General features: G+C 44.8%; 2 protein-coding genes across 2 annotated transcripts; both read left to right on the top strand.

The window, feature by feature from the left end:
- Positions 1-393: 393 nt before the first annotated feature.
- mex3b (mex-3 RNA binding family member B) lies at positions 394-5,820 on the top strand. The gene is made up of 2 exons (XM_055154284.1): positions 394-1,086; positions 2,803-5,820. The coding sequence occupies exons 1-2, from the start codon at positions 840-842 to the stop codon at positions 4,188-4,190; spliced, it is 1,635 nt and encodes a 544-aa protein (XP_055010259.1). The 5' UTR covers positions 394-839; the 3' UTR covers positions 4,191-5,820.
- A 9,501-nt stretch (positions 5,821-15,321) lies between these two features.
- On the top strand, positions 15,322-18,244 carry LOC110174121 (uncharacterized). The gene is made up of 2 exons (XM_055154336.1): positions 15,322-16,251; positions 16,319-18,244. Exons 1-2 carry the CDS (start codon positions 15,322-15,324, stop codon positions 18,242-18,244), a joined length of 2,856 nt encoding a protein of 951 aa, XP_055010311.1.
- The last annotated feature ends 3,560 nt before the right edge of the window (positions 18,245-21,804 follow it).

Raw genomic sequence — 21,804 nt, 5'->3', positions numbered from 1 at the left:
GCGCTTAAACACATGCGTGGCTATTGATTAACAAGTTTATTGAGTAGGTCGTGGTGGTGTGGCGTGAGTGTGTGCGCGTAAAGGCTGATCTTTAAACTCAGCTAAAGAAAGAAAGAAAGAAGAAGAAGAAGAAGAAGGAGGAGGAAGGAAAAAAAAGAAAAAAAACACCAACTAAACAGACAAAAACAACCAAAAAGCGGTGAGAGGGGGACAAAGAGGTAGGCTGAGAACAAAGAATGGGCCGTGACTTTGCGCCAGTGCGCCGCCCCCTCGGCTCCGGAGCGGCCAATGAGCGCGCGCTTTGGCTAAACGAGCTCCCAGCGCCGCATCGTCCCCGCCCAGTGACATCACTCGGCGCATCTTCTGTGTCTAGCCGATTTTCGAGGACTCAGACCCAGACAGAAGAAGCAGAGGAGCGAGGGAAGCCAGCGAGCAGCAGCAGCAGCAGCAGCAGCAGCAGTAGAAACGAACCGGGGAGGGGCTGTTTTTGTCAGGAATATTTGAAACGATCCTTACGCGCAGCTTTGGATTTACCACGCGTTGTTCTCGTTTTGTATATTTGCTTCTTTTCCCCCCCACCTCTCCTGCTTTGACGACTTCCCCCCGCGCCACTGCTGCGACGGGATACAACCAAAAGGAGTGGATGTTTTTTGTAACTCCTCGCTCCTCTTGTTTTCATTTCTTCTCGCACTGATTTACTTTGCACTGGCCGTTGCAAAAATCGGCGCCTCTCCCCTTATCCTGCTCCTACCCTCCTCTCTCCTCTCCTCCTCCTCGCCTACTTCCTCTCCTAGTTTTACCCCAAATCCCACGCGCGAGAGGAGACGTGACGGGAGAAGATGCCCAGCTCGCTGTTCGCCACAGAGAGCGGCAGCGTCCACCACCACCACCACCACCACCAGGGAGACGCGCTGGACGACCAAAGGGCTCTGCAGATAGCCTTGGATCAGCTCTCCTTGCTCGGCTTGGACAACGACGAGAACGGCCTCTACGACAGCAACGAACCGCGCAAGAAGAGCGTCAACATGACCGAGTGCGTCCCGGTGCCGAGCTCGGAGCATGTGGCCGAGATAGTGGGCAGACAAGGTGAGTTGGGGCGCACTCTTAAAAGCCCGTATCGGCATGTTACGCAGTAGTAGTACGCATGAGGAGGGGGGGATACTGACCGCGCGTAAAAATGCCATCGCGATCTCTCCAGCTTTTACAATGTTAATTAGCACCTCCTGATAGTACTTCCATCAATCTTAAACTTGAGTTAGTCTGCTGTCTGGCCGTTTAGTCACACATTGTTCCTCCACTATAAATAAACAGTAGTGGGCGGTAGCTGGCAGCGTGGAGCGTCTTCCAAGCGAAAAAAGACACTCCGAACTCAAGTTTTTTTTAAATTTCCCTGTCTGAAGTGATCAATTCCCGTTGTCTACTGCAAGATTTTAGCGCATACAACGTGGTCAGTGCTGCGTTACATGGCCAGACTGCGCGTTACCAGACTGTAGTAGGGTACAGCATGATCCACTCGTGTTTGGGTCCATTCATAATAATTCAAAACAGACGTGAACGCAGGACAAAAGCGCACAGTTGTGGCAGAATCGTAGCAGTTCTTGTCGTTCGGTGCGGGATAGTTCCTGGTAAAGCGGGTCTCTCTTGTAGTCACTGGCTCTTTTTTTTTTTTATTAGTGAATGGTGGTCGCTTTTGAGGAGCAACAGACAAACAAAAAAAAAAAAAACGCCATAATTAGAAAACTTCACAATAAAAACACGGACTCGCCTCTAACCTAATTTGAGCGAGTGTCTGCAGTGCTGTCGGGTTATTACTGTAATTATCTGGCAAATGAGGACAAGTAGGTCACAGAGGGTAGGGAGTTCAGAATAGCTCTCGCGCTGACCCCAGATGTAGTTCCTTCTAGGCGCAAATTATTTCCAACGCAGTCGCCTCGTTTGTTTTCGTTACTCTCATGACGTTAGGGGGAGCGAACCGGCAGCAGAGGATCGAATTGGGACAACAGTCACGATCCTGTGCATTGCCCCCGAGGCGCTAGACGGCGAGTGCAGCGCAGTACGTAGACCTGACAACATACATCCAGCGGTATGGGGCTGCAGGGCGGGTTCTGGTGCTCGGTTACAAATGCGGAATCTTCCATCTGCAATGCCTCTGCTGTCTGCCACTACTAGTGTGATTGTTCTTCATCAAAATTTACAACCCCGTTCACTATAAATTACATTGCTATAACAACTGTTTATACTTGCAAAATTGGGTCAGATAAAAATAAGAAAAAGAGAAAAAAAAGACCACTCAGATGAGGCATAGAGGTTAAAAATAGCTGCGTAAAAGCGACTATCCTTGTTTAACCGAAATTGTGCATGGTGTGTCTCTTTCAGGGTGAGCTGCGTTCATTCAGTTGAGCTATACACCTTACATCACCCTTTCCCACTCAGCTGGATATGCCCTCCTAATATAAGTCATTCTTTAGACTCGTTTCTTCTCACAAATTTCGCTTGGTGATGAACGATGTTTATGTTACGAACTTGGAAAGATGTGGAATAATTTGGTTGGATTCAGTGTTGCTGCTGATTTTGTTTGAGGTAGTTTGTGTTGTGGGTCTTAGTGGTGCATGTGGTTTGAATTCCACCAAAAAAAAGGGTGGGATCCCCCTGTTCTTGAGTCCATTTTAGACATAATAAAAAACACGTAGCATCTGCTTTGGATAAAGGATAAGAAACATTAAGCTGTACCCTATGACCCAATTCGATCTGTTATTTTTTGGGGACTTGCTCTTACGCACGCCTCTCTTTCTTTGCCTCCAGGTTGCAAGATCAAAGCACTGCGCGCCAAAACTAACACGTACATCAAGACGCCGGTCAGAGGAGAGGAGCCTGTGTTTGTGGTGACCGGGCGAAGGGAGGATGTGGCTATGGCCAGGAGGGAAATCATCTCCGCGGCGGAACATTTTTCCATGATCCGAGCTTCGAGGAACAAAAACACCAGCGTGAATGGGAGCGGCACCCCCATCCCGGGACCCCCCAACCTGCCGGGACAGACCACCATCCAGGTCCGGGTGCCTTACCGCGTGGTGGGGCTGGTGGTCGGCCCGAAGGGTGCGACCATCAAGCGCATCCAGCAGCAGACGCACACGTACATAGTGACTCCCAGCAGAGACAAGGAGCCTGTTTTCGAAGTGACCGGCATGCCCGAAAACGTGGACCGCGCCAGGGAAGAAATCGAAGCCCACATCGCCATGAGAACGGGCGGCATTATCGAACTACAAGACGACAACGATTTCCACGCCAACGGGACAGATGTTGGGTTCGATCTGCACAACCACGCCTCCTTGTGGTCCAAACCGGGCGCCACCACCATGACGCCATCTTCGGTGCGTAAACCCTTCTCCAACTACCGCAACGACTCCTCTTCCTCCCTGGGCAGTGCCTCCACGGACTCCTACTTTGGGAACAGCAGCTCCCGCATGGCCGACTACAGCCCCCCGAGCCCCGCGCTGAGCTACACCGCCAACAACAACAACAACGGCAACAACAATAACAACAACATCAACAACGCCAACGGGTTCGTCTACGGGAGCGACGTCATCTCTCCAGACTCGACCAACATGGCGTTCGATTCGTCGCCGACGTTCGACCCCACCCCGGCCCCCCCAGGACTCTTGTGGTCCCAGTATGAGAGAGGCATGACCCCCACATCGACCGGAGGAAGTTCTCCTACCTCCACTTCAGCCATATTCTCCGCCAATAATAACAATAACAACGGGAGACGGGTGAGCAACAGCGGCACCCCACAGCCCAGGCTCTCCCCTCCCCTCCACAGCCATACAGGGGGCACCGGCGAGCACACACTAGCCCGCAGAGTCCGCAGTGACCCGGGCGGTGGGTCTCTCAGCTTCCCCTCCTCCTACTCCAGCGGCATTGCCTCTCTGCCCGGACCACACCTCCCCGGCATCCCCTGTGATTCGTCAGCCTCTTCCTCCGCCTCCTCCTCCTCCTCGACGTCATCGGGCACGAGCAGGAAGGGCAGCCGCGATTGCTCCGTGTGCTTCGAGAGCGAGGTGATCGCCGCCCTGGTCCCGTGCGGGCATAACCTCTTCTGTATGGAGTGTGCCAACCGGATCTGCGAGAGGAGCGAGCCCAGATGCCCTGTCTGCCACACTGGCGTCACTCAGGCCATTCGTATATTTTCATAAGAACTTATTTTTGTGACTGTATCTCCGTATGTGAGACCCCCTTGACAATAGCAACAAGTGACTCTTTCTTCTTTGAACCTGCTTTAAAGTGTACATAGATATACATATGTATGTAAGAGGCTGCAGTATCAGGTGAGGGGACAGACCTCTTCTTTGGGCTCCGTCGTATAGTTGTTCATAATATACTGTAGCGTGGGGAATATTTTCAACATCTAAGTGCATGTTTTGAATATTACAGCATAGTACTCAATAGTTCTAGTAAATTGTACTCTATATTTATGAATTGTTAAGGACACGGTGGGACTGATTTTGTTTCCACCAAGAGGTACACAGCGCTGCTCAAATCCTGACCTAGTTTCTCTCATGTGGGTGAGTGCGCCACAAGGCAATGATAAGGTTGTCATTCTCCATACACAATCACAAAACAATAGCTGCGTGGTTTTGGCAGCTGGTTGTGTCTGTTACATTCAATCCAATCTGCAAACAATTGATGAAAAATATGTCCTCTTTTTCCTATTACCTTGTTGGAGACTTGATCTGTGCACTGCAGCATGCCTGGCCCCACCCTTTAATCCGATGTCATTATTGCTATCGAAATCGAAGCATATGCGGGGAGCGTCTTTTGGGGGACTCCTCTGATTCTTAAGCGCTTTCAATATTTCACTTTTGCTCCAGTCGGTGTTTCCTGCCTGGTGGAGTCCCAGTGGAAAACCTTTAAACCCAGTCTGAGCAGTGCCTGGTCTCTTGGTGGAAGCAGGTTTTTAGCCAAGCCTCCCAAATGTAGTGAGGAGGGCGTGGGGCTCCTACAGGACGCGGACGATACTGCAGCTGTAACCACACGAGGGAGCGCAACATATCCTACATATATATGTATAGAATCAATTTCAGCAAGTTGAAAGTTTTAATGACATTCATACAGATTGAAGTATTTTATTCTTTTTTTGACTTGAAAGATTATATTTCTTATTGCAAAGATGTTTACAGATATTTTAATTTAAGTTCAGTGAACTTTTTGTAGCTGGGTTGAAATCTTGTTTATTTTGTAGTATGGCCTTATGGCAGTGATCACTGTATTATTTTAATATTATACGACAGAGGGAGGAACCCTGGTCCTCACCATGTGTATTGCATTTGACAGTATTCTGTTGGGATGGAGTTTTTATAGGTTTAGCAAAAAAATGTCTTTTGACTCTGCTTCACCCAGCATATTTTCTATTCAGTAATATAAAGCATATTTTATTCTATATTATTACAAACATTGAAATGTACAAAACTTAGTAAGTTGAACACAAAGAAACCGTTTATGCTTTCTAAAATTTGTATGAATTAGAATCCAGTGGGAATTACAGGCTTCTGTTGCACCACTATAGTTTTAGTAATTCTATTTTACTACATTTGTTTACCACTTGTTTATGTATATGTAGGTGACGTTACTTGAGCGTAAATGTACTTTATTGAGCAAAGTTTAAGAACAAAGTATATTTTATTTTATGATAAAGGGCCTTTAACCTCATGGTCGAATACTAATATTATATTTGCTGAGACAAGATTTGAAAATGTATCAAGAGTTTTATTTTTCTGACATTTAAAGTTATACATGATAAAAGTAAGACTTAAGTAATGGTGCTAATTCATGTTTTTTTAAGTATTTCTATATAAGTCCAATAAAATGGTACATTGACGCCCTGTGTGTTTTGCCTTTATTCTCTTTATAATTGAGATGATTATTACTGCTAAATCACTGGCTTGAATGTGCCCACATGTAGAGTCTGAAAGTTACAATTAAAAGGTGATTTAAAACATAATTTGCCCGTGAAAGGTTTGAATGCAGTCAGAAAGTCAAATCTTTTACCACCTCATCATTGTTAGATCAGTTCATTCTAGTCCAGACAGATCTTTACGGCCAAAATCACATCATTTTTTTGTTTTCCATCTTTTAACTTTTTGAATAATAGTTGTATAGAAGACCACATTCTAGTTAAATCCCTCATCCTTACGCTGTAACTAAAATATTTTTGTATATTCTGGATGAAAAGGGAAACAATTTATAGTTTTGCTAAAATATTTTTGATTCAAGTTCTTTCTCTTTCCAATTAACGACTTGAAATTCCACTTTTAAATGTTTAATTAGACGTAAATTACTACATTTTTCTGCATAGGTGGAGATACTATTTCATTTTTTTTTAAACATTTCTCATTATTTAGTCGTATTAAGACAAAAACAACAACAACAACAACAAGTATTTAAGTATTTTTGAAATCTTGATGCAATTTTTGTATTTTGTCTTGATATGATCGCAATAACAGCAGCAGTAGTCGTATTTTTATCTTTATTTATCATTATATAACCGAGAAAGTGCCTGACAACTTCTTTCTATTTTAATCGTAGGCAATATTTATCCACTCAAACCCCAATTTCCTGTCCTATCCTCACAAGCACTTTACATTTTGCTAAACTGACAAACCCCACCTCCTGGCCTCTTCCTCTTTCATTACGGTGACATTGCATTATAATAGGACTCTGTGTAAATAGCAGCAGGAGTCGAGCCAAAGGAGCCATTTTGTGTCCCCGGTCCCTTGGCATCCGAAAGGCAGAGATCCCATTAGAACAACAATAAACCAGGCATTAATGCACTCGAATACATCACAAAGAGCAATAGGGTGGGCCCGGGGGGGGGTCCTGACTCCCCTCTGTTTAAACCCCAGGCCAGTGACTTCTGTATGCATTATGTATGGACACTGCTGAGGTGCTGCCATTTAGAGGCGACGAGGAGCGGCATAGCTATAGTCATCGCCATTTTTAGGACTGAAAAAGCTGATAAACGTCTGTAGCTGGTGACCATGTAAAAGTTAGACAAGGATAAAATAAATAAATATGGTTTTCAGGTGTAGTTTTGTTACACTTCTATCATTTCTAACTTGATTTCAATACTAAGAAAGGTTAGGTTAGGTTAGGTTGCTTTATTCGTACCCTTAGGTACATTTGTTTTGCAGATTTAAGAGTCTGGTCCCACATTTCACATTTCATTCTTCCACATGATGCAATAAACGCGTATAAACACACAATTACAAACTAAAGTGTTACAGTGCTCCAGTGTAGAATGGTTTGTTCCATAAACAATGAGTTAAATTCATCCATCACGCTTGACTAAAAACATAATAAATATTAAATATATATAAAAACACAAGACAAATATACTAAAATTGATAGATAAATAGATTACAATTTATTTTCAAGTATGATAGCAGCTGGAACGAAGCTCATTTTAAATTTGTTCTAGATCTTGGGACTAAAAGCAGCAATACTGATCCTAATACCAGGACGATAAGAACAAAAACTATCTGACTATTTCAACATTAAATCATAGTACTTTGTTTTACTATGTACTATACTTTTATGTTTATGTTGTCATCCATGTAGGTTCTACAGATCAGTGTTTCCCAAAGTTTTTTTTTTTCTGGGGACCCATATTTTAAAAGTCAAAACCTTCACGACCCAAGTCAATCGACATTATTCGTAAATCACAAAATAACGATGGAGTTGAGCAATATTGTACATTAATGAGGATTTTATTGTTGACTGAGTGATCGTGTCTCTCTGAACAATTAGTTTTACTCAAGATTTAAACAATGAAAAACAGTCATTGAAGCAGCAATAAAAGGATCCATAAGTCGCCTATTTGGACATTAAACGTAGCCCGTTTCTTTTTCTTTTCAACATTGAATTGAACCAGCAATATTGGAACAAAACAGTCAATAAAATCATTATAAAAAGATTAGAAATGATACAAAATATCTTAACATTTTAACCTTTGTCAGAACTTTACTGTATATTGCAGATCGTGACAAGTCGACCCAAAAATAATCTTTTGTGACCCGCCTGAGTGTCGCGACCCAGTCTTTGGGAAACAATGGCCCATATTACACAAAATTAACTCTTGTGAGCTTTTTGTCATGTCACAAAAAAAAACATACCCGTAGTTAAGTTTAGTTTCATTCACGTTTACACTTTAGTAACACTTTGTTGTTAGTCTGTCTACATCTCCAAAACTCAAAATGCTCTGTTCCGTTTTGCGATGTCATAAAGCGGTAGTTTTCAAGTAAACATCTTTTACCTTTTACATATTTTGGATCAAAATAGTCATTTACAAAACAATTAGAAATGATACAAAACATACTTAACACTTTCAGCACGTGAACAGTGTATTGTGAACCTACATGCAGATCGTGACAAGACGACCCCCCCCAACAAAAATAATAAAAATCTCTTGCGACCCACCTGATTGTTGCGACCCAATCTTTAGGAAACAATGCCATGAGTCTATGTGCTTTTATTCTTGTTTTGATACAGCTCAAGATCATTCTAAAACTATTCAGGAAAGGTTCATTTTCATCCAGTTTATGTGACGTTTTTAGCGTTGATACCTGCTCAAATCAAACTAGTTTAAGTCTCGATTAGTGTCATATTTTCTATACTTTTGACAATCCAATCCAGACGTCATCACAACATTCATCTTAAACTAATATTGCAAAAATACTGATTTAAGACAGATCTAACACAGGGAGTTCTTGTACCTAGTTTATAACAGAAATGATCAGGTTCAACATTTGTGAAGTTCGCTTTTATATATTTAATTGCAAAGAATACAAACAAAACTGTCTCTTTCCTCTAGTGTGGGAGAATGACAGCATCACATTCTTTAATCTGAAAAGCGCCAATACTAAAAATAAAACGAAAATGTCGAAATACTTCATCTGTGTTTCAAAGAGTCATTTCCACGATCAAGTGCCACCATGTTTTCCCTTGATTTTGCTATTATTAAAAAGAGTTAATTTGCAAAAAACAGACAAGTATCATTTGGAAAAGTAATCAGAGGCTTGCAGTTTACTCTTAGTGTAAAAATATTTCCAAAACCCAAATCTGTTTTACCGCAATTAAAATATCATTCCATCCCTTCTCGATAAAATCCACTGTAGATTATTGTTATTGTTAATGTCTCTAGAAGATGGTGACAAAAAGAAAAACACCTTTGCTCAATTTTTCAAAAAGGATTGCTCAAAAATACAAAAATTCCTTCTGTGAATAGGGGCGACTCTCCACAGATCTGGCTTGTGATAGAGCAGTCACACTGTAGTCGAACTTTAAATCTGAATGAGTTTTCTGAATATGTATTTTTGGTACGTGTTTATACTTCCCAACACTAAACAAACCAGAGGAATAGTGAAAAATAAAAGGTCTACACAGGTTCTGTTCGCATACATTTATGACTTTTGTAACACTGACTTTATCTCCATCTTTCCCACGTTTAAAACATATTTGACGCCATGTTTGGAATAGACTCTAAAGTGGTAAAGAATCACATATATTTAGTTTAGTATATTTATTACAAAATGACAAAACATACAGTGAAAACCTCAAGCATAATTAAGCAAAAACATTTTAAAAAAACATCTTTGCTATTAGCATTTAGAGTAATGTACAATTATTTGTGATTTTTAACTGGGTTCTCTTCTTGGTAATGTTGAAAAATGTATCTGAACAGCCCAGTGTAGATTTATAAATTCTAATAAATGTACAAAAGTGTTGCTCAGATTAAGTTTCAGTTGATGATTATTTTAGAAGTAGACTAGCCAGCAATTATTTTTATTGAACCTTGGAGATGTTTTCAGATTAATTTTAACCAGTTGAAACTAAAATGTGCCACATGGAGGCTCCTTGAGAGATAATAGTTGCGAATCAACAGTAACTTTAATTAAAAATAACTAAATGTACTATTGCCTTTGTTCATTTTTACAGGGCTGTTTTTGTGATAAATCAAATGGTTTATCTCTTCACAGTTCAATCAGAATAGTTATTTCAATTGATACTTTGCAACTGATGTCATCAACAAAGCTGTTCCACAATTTGCCACATATAAATGAAATAGTTTTGAATATTTTCTCCCAGAAGTCATGTGGTCATGAGCATGTGGCTCAGGTTGGCTGAGCCCTGACCACACCTCATATAGGAAGGATCCTCACCAGGATGCACCAGCGTACAGCCTGACAGATGAAGCCTGTGCAGAACCTTAAACTGTAACAAGTCGTATCTTCTGCAAATCAATGTTGAATGGATTCTTGTGGTTGCTTTTTGCCTAGTGTTAATCTGTGAAATGTTCACCTAATTCCTCTTCCTATTGAATTTTGAAGTGGCCCAGTGACGAGGAGGAGGCACTTCAAATTTTATTGTAAATGACTGACGCAAATCCTTTATCAAGAGGATTCAAATCTAAACACTGAGCCATGTTTTTGGGGCCAAGGTTAAAGAGAAAGCTGCTATAACAAAACTACACAGTTGAAGACACAGATAAAAATCTGATTGTGGCCATCAAAGTAATTTTTAGCTGTTCAAAGGAAATAAATGTATCATTTTAAAAAAGATCCTTCATTTATCTTAGTCCTCTCCTATGCCACTGCTGAAAGCATGGGCCTATTAAAGATGGGGCTAAATGGACATTACGCTGAAAAAGAGCTGAAATTAGGGACCCTTTGTATATAAAATGGCCTCTAAATTGTGACCATATTTTTAAAGTGCCCTGAACAACATTGTTTGTCCACAGACATTTACTCAAAGGTAGTACACTACACAAAAGAAACGAGAGTGAAGCGGGATTGCTAGAGTGCTCTTCAAGATGGAGAATCCACCTCTGACGTCTTTGCAGCCCAAAACAGTTGATTGTGGAGGTTTGTTGCCCAGAAACAAGATGAAAGTTGGGTAAGAATAAACCACCATCCTCTTACCGTCTTTCTGAGAACTCTTTTTTGATTTGAGGGACGTTTTTATTCCAAATGAACATGGACATGTGCTTATTCCGTTCATTTACAGAAGGTTTTAGGGATGAAGACTGACAGAGTCTGAAACAGGTATAGAAGCATGTAGGCATGATGATCATTTTCAAGGAGTCTGACCAGTGACAAGGGGAGTTCAGACCACTTATTCATGCATTATCTTGTTTGGCTTTTTCTAGAGACTTTGTGAAATAATTTTCCAGTAGTAAGTTATAATCACAGGTGACACCCAAAGTAATTAAAATGGTCCTTATTCATTCTGAAGGGGAAAGTTTTTAATTAAATTTTTTTTTTTATTGGAAAAGTATACTTTTAGACAAGTTACATCTGAACACCTGCCCATATTTGTTTATAAAGTTAACAGCAATAGGAATAGTGGTGTGAGAGGTCATCAGTGTAAAGGGAAAGTTTGTGACTTTTCCCTCCTCTTTGTTTTCCAACCAACTGGACAGATTCCCTCATCATAATTGTCAGGGGTTCAATAGTGATACTGAATAAAACTGGGCTTAATGGACAACCCTGTCTTGAGTTAGAGGAAAACTATCTAATCTAAACACAACCTTATAGAACCAGAATATTGATCCATAAGTCAAAAAATAGGACCAAACCTAATTTTTTTTACAATGTAGTGTGTAAAGGTCAAGTTAGCTCTTATATACATTAACACGCGGTTTATGGCATTTAATTGTAAGGTTGCGCTTTTATTTTGATAACTTCCGGTGTGAACGGAAGTGAAGGAAAAAAACGTTATAAAGAAACGACGCACAGTAAACACGGCAACGTTAATAGTGAAAATCAAAACAACGGAGAAAAGTTATATAAAACAAAGTAAAGATGGCTACAGTCGACAGGGGAACAAGGTTTGTTTGACTTGTTAATGTATATTTGAACTTCTTGTCACTTGTATCAAATTAATGTTAAATATGGATAACGGTTAAGCAATGTAATGAGCTAGTGATGCTGTAAACGTATGGTAATTGCTGTTATTTTGTTCTTGTCTGGCTCTTACGTTGGTTCTATGACACGGCAAGGAAAGATTAAAAGTCATTTAACCATCAGTTCTGGCCGTCTCAGTTCGACTGGATGCTGCATAGTGAATAAAAACACGTATAAGCTTTTTGTGCATCCAAGAGAGATCATTACTTTGGGCACAGCATCATTGTATTGATATATGACATTAAACTAGTTTGAACACTTTGAAAGGCATGATCATCTATGTGTGGTGACTAAAGACCACAAGTCCTATAATATTTAAAATATGCTCCTGAAAAGTTATAAAAGGCTAAGTTGAGCTAGTTAACAAATGTTCACAGAATCTTGAGTTTTAAATGTGCTTTTTGGACTTAAAAACCCAGTTGTGAATATTACTCATCACGTAGCCTTAGCCTAGATGTCTTTGAACTCTTAATATTTGATGTTATTAGTTGTTTTTTTTTAAGACGAAGAGTTTGTTTTCACACCTGACAGTTTGAGTCAGGTATGAGACAGTAACCACTCTGAAGAAGACCGCCAGTGAGCAGTCGAAACTGTCAGTTATGAAAACAAACTCTTGGTCTGAAAAAATGACCTAATAATGTTCAAAAACATCTAGGCTAAGACTATGTGCTAAGTAATACCTACAACAGGTTTTGTAAGTCCAAAAAGCACATTTAAAACTCAAGATTTGTTGAAAAGTTCTTATAACTTAGTCTTTTATAATGTTTCAGGAACATATTTTAAATGTTATAGGTCTTGTGGTCATTAGTCACCACATATGCCTTTCAAAGCGTTCAAACTTGTTTAATGTGATCTACCAACGTAATGATATTCTGCCCGACATAGGCTACGTTCAGACTGCAGCCTGAAGTCACCCAAATCCAATTTTTGGCCCCTATGTGATCTGATCTTTTAATGACACAGATCCGATTTTTTTCAAATGTGACCCAGGACACTTGGATATGTGGTCCTAAAACCGATACATATCTGATCTTTTGACATGCGACTTCAGTCTGAACAGCCAAAGCGCATTCATCCGACCTACACGTTATCAACAAGCCACAAACGTCACTATTCTGCGCTGAAGTAGGCGAAAATTGTTAATGAACTCTGTGTCACTGAAGTGAAACACATCGCCACTCACCACTCTTGGCTACGTCTCCACATCCACATGTTCCTTTCTACAGACGTCGCTGCCGCCGCTGTCCCACAAAACACCACGGCCAAAAACCTCGTCCTTCTCCTTCTCAATCTCCTCCTTAAAAAAACAAGTAAGTTGTTCATGTTCTGGCTCCAGTACGAGAGGAACTTTAAAATCTCCAGGTGCTCAATCCTCTCGCGTCCATGTTTGGACAACTTCCGTAAACACAGAGACGCTCGCTGTGGTAAACGTCATCGTGTCTCCAGTGCACATGCGGACACAATTGGGCTGTTTAATGTTCACACTGGAGTCACATACAAGTCGCATTTAACTGGAAATGTGAACGACCTCGCAAAAACATCGGATTTCACCAAAAAAATCAGAATTGAGAGTTAAGCCCTGCAGTCTGAACGTAGCCTAAGTGACCTCCCTTGATGCACAAAAAGCATTGAGTTGAGTACAATTTTTTTATTCACTACATTTAAAAAAAAAAATTTTTGGTCCTATTTTTTGCTTATGGATCAGTATTATCAGGTATTAATTAGAACAAATAAGGTCGTGTCTAACTTTTTTCCTCTAACACAAGACATCAGAAGACCAAGCAATCCATGTATCAATCATTCATTTGTTTTTCAATATAAAACCAAAAATAAGAAAATGTAAAAACAACAGTTTTCTTCGTTATTTGTCTCCAAAACCAAAATGAAAAAACATATAACGATTAGTTTTTTCAGTTTTCGATTTTGTGTTTAAATGAAGAATGGAAAAAACAGATAACGGCCGTTTCCCGTTTATGTGACTTCCCGTGAGTGCGATGCTGAAATTTTGCACCGTGTATGGACTGAACCAGGACTGATCCAGGCCCTGGACCACATCGGGACCAGAGCAGGACCAGAGGGAGACCAGGGCGGACTCCGAGCTTTGACTCCAAGCCTCCACGGAGTCTGAGCCTCAGCTTCGAGCTCCGGCCCTGCAGTGGGCTCTGAGCCTCCGGTCTGATCCCGGTCTGGTCCTGGTCTTGTCTCTGGGTCCCGGTCTGGTCCCAGTCTGGTCCCGGTCTGGTCCGGTCTCAGTCCGGTCTAGGTCTGGTCCGGTCTGGTCTGGTCCGGTCTCAGTCCCGGTCTGGTCCCAGTCTGGTCCCGGTCTGGTCCCTCTGTCCCGTCTGGTCCCGGTCGGTCTGGTCCCGGTCTGGTCCCGGTCTCAGTCCCGGTCTGGTCCCAGTCTGGTCCCGGTCTGGTCCCGGTCTCCCCGGTCTGGTCCCAGTCTGGTCCCGGTCTGGTCCCGGTCTGGTCCTCTGGTCTCAGTCCCGCTCTGGTCCCGCTCTGGTCTCGCTCTGGTCCCAGTCTGGTCCCGGTCTGGTCTCGGACCTGGATCAGTCCTGGTTCAGTCCGTACGCGGTGCAAAATCCGCCATCGCAGCCACGTAAGTCACGTAAACGGGAAACGGCCGTTATCTGTTTTTTCCATTCTTCATTTAAACACAAAATCGAAAACTGAAAAAAGGAATCATTATGCGTTTTTTCATTTTGGTTTTGGAGACAAATAATGAAGAAAACTGTTGTTATTTCGTTTTCTTATTTTTGGTTTTATATTGAAAAACGAATGAACGATTGATACACGGATTCCAAACAGACCTCATTGGACTCTTACTATTTTTTTTTTTTTTTTTTAAGTCGACAGGAAAAATGAGTGGAAATTTTACTTCCGGTTACTCTTGAGCTCCATATCAAAACACAAAACTGCAGAACACGTCATACCTGATATAAAGACGTCTCTCTCCTCTCTGCTCGTCCCCTCCCCCGTGTCATGTGACCCGAGCGAGCGTTGCTAATGATAACTGTGGGATGGAAACATGGTGCTGCACGCTTCAGACAGCGGCCTGTAAAACGTGTTATTAAGAAGCTACTCCCCAGAACAGGAAAGAGCTGACAGAGTCTGAGGAGCCACACTCACTGCACATGTGCACGGGGCCACAGCAGGAATGCACCCTGACCCTCCTATTCTTGTAAACTTTGCTATGTAATTAACTTGTTTAGGTTATTTTTACAGTAGAATATTAAACAGATTGTACCAGATTTTTTATTTATTTTATTTTTTTTACGAGTAAACGCTCCAGTTCAGATGTATTACATAAGCAGCTCTTCAATCAACTGTGTCTGTGTTTAATCTGAATGCATTTTATTGTTGGATGATCGGAAGTGGGGAGGACTCAGTGCCCCAGTCCACATCTGCCCCAGTCCCACATCTGCCCCAGTCTCACATCTGCCCCAGTCCCATCTGCATCTGCCCCAGTCTCGCATCTGCCCCAGTCCCGCATCTGCCCCAGTCTCGCATCTGCCCCAGTCCCATCTGCAGTCTGCCCCCAGTCTCGCATCTGCCCCAGTCCCATCGCCCCAGTCCCATCTGCCCCAGTCTCGCCCCAGTCTCCACATCTGCCCCAGTCTGCCCCAGTCTCACATCTGCCCCAGTCTCGCCCCAGTCTCGCCCCAGTCTCACACATCTGCCCCAGTCCCACATCTGCCCCAGTCCCACATCTCTGCCCCAGTCTCGTCATCTGCCCCAGTCTCGCCCCAGTCTGCCCCAGTCCCACATCTGCCCCAGTCTCGCATCTGCCCCAGTCCTCACGCCCCAGTCTCACATCTGCCCAGTCCACAGTCCCCAGTCCCGCATCTGCCCAGTCCACATCTGCCCCAGTCCCGCATCTGCCCCAGTCCCGCAGTCTGCCCCAGTCTCGCATCTGCCCCAGTCCCATCTGCCCCAGTCTCTGCCCCAGTCTCCAATCATCTGCCCCAGTCCCGCATCTGCCCCAGTCTCACATCTGCCCCAGTCTCGCATCTGCCCCAGTCTCGCATCTGCCCCCAGTCCCATCTGCCCAGTCTCGCATCTGCCCCAGTCTCGCATCTGCCCCAGTCCCACATCTGCCCCAGTCTCGCATCTGCCCCAGTCCCGCATCTGCCCCAGTCTCTGCATCTGCCCAGTCCCGCATCTGCCCCAGTCTCTGCATCTGCCCCAGTCTCGCCCCAGTCTGCCCCAGTCCCACTGCCCCATCTGCCCCAGTCTCGCATCTGCCCCAGTCTCGCATCCCCAGTCTCTGCCCCAGTCTCGCACATCTGCCCCAGTCCCATCAGTCTCGCCCCAGTCTCTGCCCCAGTCTCACATCTGCCCCAGTCTCCACATCTCCCCAGTCTCGCCCCAGTCTCCACATCTGCCCCAGTCCCACATCTGCCCCAGTCCAACATCTGCCCCAGTCCCACATCTGCCCCAGTCTGCCCCAGTCCCATCTGCCCCCAGTCCACATTCTGCCCCAGTCCCACATCTGCCCCAGTCTCACATCTGCCCCAGTCTCGCATCTGCCCCAGTCCCCATCTGCCCCAGTCTCACATCTGCCCCAGTCTCGCATCTGCCCCCAGTCCCACATCCCCCAGTCCCACATCTACGCCCCCCCAGTCTCCCTCACATCTGCCCCAGTCCCGCATCTGCCCCAGTCTCACATCTGCCCCAGTCTCCACATCTGCCCCAGTCCCGCATCTGCCCCAGTCCCACATCTGCCCCAGTCTCCAACATCTGCCCCAGTCCAACACCAGCCCCAGTCCCACATCTGCCCCAGTCCACACTCCCCAGTCCATCTGCCCCAGTCTCACATCTGCCCCAGTCTCCAGCCCCATCCTCTGCCCCAGTCCCGCAGTCTCACATCTGCCCCAGTCTCACATCTGCCCCAGTCCCACATCTGCCCCAGTCTCCCCATCTGCCCCAGTCCCACATCTGCCCCAGTCCCACATCTGCCCCAGTCCCACATCTGCCCCAGTCCAACATCTGCCCCAGTCCACACATTTACCCCAGTCCCCAGTCCCACATTTACCCCAGTCCCATATCTGCCCCAGTCCTACATCTATTCTACCCCAGTCCCATATCTGTCCCAATTCACGCCAGCCCCAGTCCCACATCTGCCCCAGTCCCACATCTGCCCCAGGCTCACATCTGCCCCCAGTCCCACACCAGCTCAGTCCCGTATCTACCCCAATCCGTGCGAGCCCCTGTCCTACATTTACCCCAGTCTCACATCTACCCCAGTCTCACACAAGCCCCAGTCCCGCACCATCCCCAGTCCCACATCTGCCCCAGTCCCACATTTACCGCAGTCGCACATCTGCCCCCAGTCCCACACCTACCCCAATCCGCGCGAGCCCCAGTCCTACATTTACCCCAGTCTCACATCTACCCAGGCGCCACATTTACCCCAGTCCAACATCTACCCCAGTCCTACATCTGCCCCAGGCTCACATCTGCCCCAGGCCCACACCAGCTCAGTCCCGTATCTACCCCAATCCGCGCGAGCCCCAGTCCTACATTTACCCCAGTCTCACATCCACCCAGGCACCACATTTACCCCAATCCACACAAGCCCCAGTCCAAGATCTACCCCAGACACACATCTACCCCAGACACACATCTACCCCAGACCCACATCTGCCCCAGTCCCACATTTACCCCAGTACCACAACAGCCCCAGGCCCACATTTACCGCAGTCGCACACACGCCCCAGTCCCAGATCTGCCCCAGTCCCACATTTACCCCAGTCAAACATCTACCCCAGTCCTGCACCAGCCCCAGTCCCACATTAGGCCAGTCCCACATCTGCCCCAGTCCCACATCTGCCTTACACCAGCCCCAGTCCAACATTAGGCCAGTCCCACATCTACCCCAGCCTCACACTAGCTTCAGTCTCTCATCTACCCCAGTCCTACATTTACCCCAGTCAAACATCTACCCCAGTCCCACATCTGCCTTACACCAGCCCCAGTCCCACATTTGCCCCAGTCCCACATTTACCCCAGTCCCACAACAGCCCCAGTCCCACATTAACCGCAGTCGCACGTCTACCCCAGTCCCACATTTACCCCAGTCCCACACCAGCCCCATCCCCAGATCTGCCCCAGTCCCACATTTACCCCAGTCCTACATCTACCCCAGCCTCACACTAGCTTCAGTCTCTCATCTACCCCAGTCCCACATCTGCCTTACACCAGCCCCAGTCCCACATTTGCCCCAGCCTCACATTTACCCCAGCCTCACATCTGCCCCAGTCCCACATCTGTCTGTGCAGCTCTGATTTTGGAGACAGTTTATAAAATATTGCTGGTTTTCAAAGAATGTGATGATGTCATCCTCCCAGATGGGGGCAAGAGGCAGTTTTTCCGATTCATTATTATCACATCGCACTTTCCGCTGAAATATTTTTACGTAAATCTGATCATTTCCGTTATTGACTAATCCCATGAACCACACGACAACAAAAAAAACACTAAATCTACTTTGGCCAAGACTTGATGGTTTAGTTCTGGTCTGGTCCAAGTTTAGTTTTGGGTCTAGTCCCAGTTTGGATTTAGTGTGTGCAGTGTGAACACATATTAGCAGTTGTTCACTTTTATTCAAATCCAAACACACAAAAATATGTAGAGTTTCCATTCAGCTTGGAGATTGCGTCGATACTTATTCATTTCCGGGGGTCTGATCTAAACCAAAAAAAAAAAAAAAAAAGAAAGAATAAAGTAAATAAAAATGACTAAAGAATACAACACATCCCTCGTTTCAGTTGAGCGTTCGAAGGCTACGTTCAGACTGCAGGGCTCAACGCTCACTTCCGATTTTTTTGGTGAAACCCGATGTTTTTGCGAGGTCGTTCACATTTCCAATTAAATGCGACTTGTATGTGACTCCAGTGTGAACGTTAAACGGCCCGAAAGTGTCCCGCATGTGCACTGGAGACACGACGACGTCATCCCACAGTTGTCATTAGCGACGCTCGCTCCGCTGTTCTATCTGTGAGCCCGGGGTTCAGACGGGTCACATGACACGGGGGAGGAGAGGAGAGAGGAGAGAGACGTCTTTATATCAGGTATGACGTGTTCTGCAGTTTTGTGTTTTGATATGGAGCTCAAGAGTAACCGGAAGTAAAATTTCCACTCATTTTTCCTGTAGACTTAAAAAAAAAATCAAATATTAAGAGTCCAATGAGGTCCGTTTGGTCTTGTGTTAAGAGGAAAAAAGTTAGACACGACCTTATTTGTTCTAATTAATGCCTGATAATACTGATCCATAAGCAAAAAATAGGACGAAATCCTTTTTTTTTTTTTTAAATGTAGTGAATAAAAAAATTGTACTCAACTCAGTGCTTTTTGCGCATCAAGGGAGGTCACTTAGGCTACGTTCAGACTGCAGGTCTTAACGCTCAATTCAGATTTTTTTGTGAAATCCGATGTTTTTGCGAGGTCGTTCACATTTCCAGTTAAATGCGACTTGTATGTGATCTCCAATGTGAACATTAAACGGCCCGAAAATGTCCCGCATGTGCACTGGAGACACGATGACGTCATCCGCAGCTCTGTGTTTACAGAAGTTGTCCAAACATGGACGCGAGCATTGAGCACCTGGAGATTTTAAAGTTCCTCTCGTACCGGAGCCAGAACATGAACAACTTACTTGTTTTAAGGAGGAGATTGAGAAGGAGAAGGACGAGGTTTTTGGCCGTGGCGTTTTGTGGGCAGCAGGCAGCGACGTCCGTTGAAAGGAACGTGTGGATGTGGAGACGTAGCCAAGAGAGTGGTGATGTGTGCTTCACTTCAGTGACACAGAGTTCATTAACAATTTTCGCCTACTTCAGCGCAGAATAGTGACATTTGTGTCTTGTTGATAACGTGTAGGTCGGATGAATGCGTTTTGGCCGTTCAGACTGAAGTCGCATGTCAAAAGATCGGATATGTATCGGTTTTAGGACCACATATCCTGAGTCGCATTTGAAAAAAATCAGATCTGTGTCGTTCAGACTGTCATTAAAAGATCAGATACAGGTCACATAGGGGCCAAAAAATCTGATTTCGGTCACTTCAGGCTGAAGTCTGAACGTAGCCTAAGTCTCTGGTGTGTTTTGTCATCTGAAACCTGTATTCTGAGGCCCTGGAGGTGACACACACACACACACACACACAGCTCTGGTCTGACCTGAGCTGCCCTGTGTCACATGAATAAACTGCACCATCTGGAAACAACAGTGATGTGGACAAATCTCTCCTGTATATTTTTTTATTTTTGTCGATTTTGTCGCCAGTCGATAAAACGAGACGAGTGTGGAGGAATGTGTCCGTGTTTTAAGGCGTTTATTAAAGGGTCAGTGTTACTGTTACGGCTCGCGGTCTGTCTCCGGCTCCGCATCGCCTGGCGCTCCCCGTTTGTATTGCCGCGTGTATCTTCCGTGTTTGCATGTCCTGTGTGGTGCCTGCTGTCTGACTGGTGGGCCGTGGTTCCGATGCTGTGGTCTGGCTCCGACACCCCTTGTGCTGTGGTTGGAGGATTGACGTCCCGTTCCTCCAATCCCTTCCTTCCACATCCTTCCACATCAATCACCTCGACCAATAAAAGTGCAGTGCGCCTGTCCCTCCTGGCGGCTGGACGGCAGTTTCAGTTCGCCCCTCACATCTGAAGACGTTCGTTAGTTGTGTCTCTTTGATATTGTAAAGTGTGTTATATTACTACAAATTTTAATTTTGCCAGTTTGGCTTGGCTCTTGGGCAGTTGTTTTTGTTGTTGCTGTTGCTACCTTAGTTTAGGAGTGGTTTAGTTAACTTTGGGGAATTCAGATTTTTCACATGTAAAACGTTTTATGTTGTCATTGTACTTACCTACATCACTTTATAAAACCCGTTTACTTTATATCATATCTGGTTTGTGTTACTTTCCTTTGTCCCTAGCACTGGGTTGTAACATATTGGGGGCTCGTCCGGGATCGAATTTTAACCATTCCCGGTCTAAAAAGTGACCAGATAAAGACGTAAGTAAGTGTAGGGTAAGTAATTGTATTTGGGCATTTAAAAATGGCTTTATTCGATCTGCAGGATTTTCTTGATAATATTTCTATTGACCGAATTGACCGATGTAAAAAGAAAGAATTAATAGTTATTGCTGAATATTATGCTGTTCGGTACCCCAAAACGGTGAGAAAAGACGAACTCAAGGTGCTTGTGAGGAATGAGTTGGTGGAGAGGGGCTTGCTGTCCTTTCCTGAGGCTGGAGGACCTTCAGAAGTGCCCTCGTTAAAGCCTGTGCTCACGATTTCCCCGAAGCCGGAGAGGAGACCTCCGGGTACTCCTGGACCTGAGGGTTCGATTACTGGGGCCGGTGAACGACCCGAACAACCGTTTACGCTTCCCCGGTTTAATCCCCTCTCGCCTCCCTCCTCTCCCGGCTCTAAGGATGCCGCTCGACGTAAGGTGCGCCTGGCGCGCATCCAAATGGAAGCCGAGGAAAAAGAAAGGAATCGAAGAGCTGAGCTCGAGTTAAAAATCAGAAAGCTTGAGATTGAGGCTGACACCGCTGTGAAGCTCAGACGCCTTGAGCTGGAGGCAGAAGGCCGCCTCCCTTCCAGTCCTACCAGCCCCGGACTCGCTACACCTGCCCTCACCTCCACCGCTCAGACCTGTGCCACGCTTGACGTAAGTAAATGTATTCCTCTTGTTCCTACATTCCGGGAGTCGATTCATATTTTGCAGCTTTTGAAAGAATTGCGACGGCTTTAAATTGGCCTAGTGATGTTTGGCCCCTCCTGGTGCAAAGTAAAATGTACGGCAAGGCACAGGAGATTATCGCTGCACTTCCTCTCACTGAAAGTCTCTCCTA

The sequence above is a fragment of the Boleophthalmus pectinirostris genome, unplaced genomic scaffold (assembly GCF_026225935.1).
Source record: "Boleophthalmus pectinirostris isolate CB_2022bp ecotype Guang Dong unplaced genomic scaffold, ASM2622593v1 HiC_scaffold_19, whole genome shotgun sequence".
Taxonomy (NCBI): domain Eukaryota; kingdom Metazoa; phylum Chordata; class Actinopteri; order Gobiiformes; family Gobiidae; genus Boleophthalmus; species Boleophthalmus pectinirostris.
This window is presented reverse-complemented; position numbering and strand designations above follow the sequence as displayed.

Excerpts from the sequence above, each read along its gene's own strand:
- mex3b (XM_055154284.1), top strand. The coding sequence starts at position 840 with ATGCCCAGCTCGCTGTTCGCCACAGAGAGCGGCAGCGTCCACCACCAC. Across the intron at positions 1,087-2,802 it reads CGAGATAGTGGGCAGACAAG|GTTGCAAGATCAAAGCACTG; the intron begins GTGAGTTGGGGC and ends CTTTGCCTCCAG.
- LOC110174121 (XM_055154336.1), top strand. The coding sequence starts at position 15,322 with ATGATCGGAAGTGGGGAGGACTCAGTGCCCCAGTCCACATCTGCCCCA. Across the intron at positions 16,252-16,318 it reads AGTCTCGCACATCTGCCCCA|TCTCGCCCCAGTCTCCACAT; the intron begins GTCCCATCAGTC and ends ACATCTCCCCAG.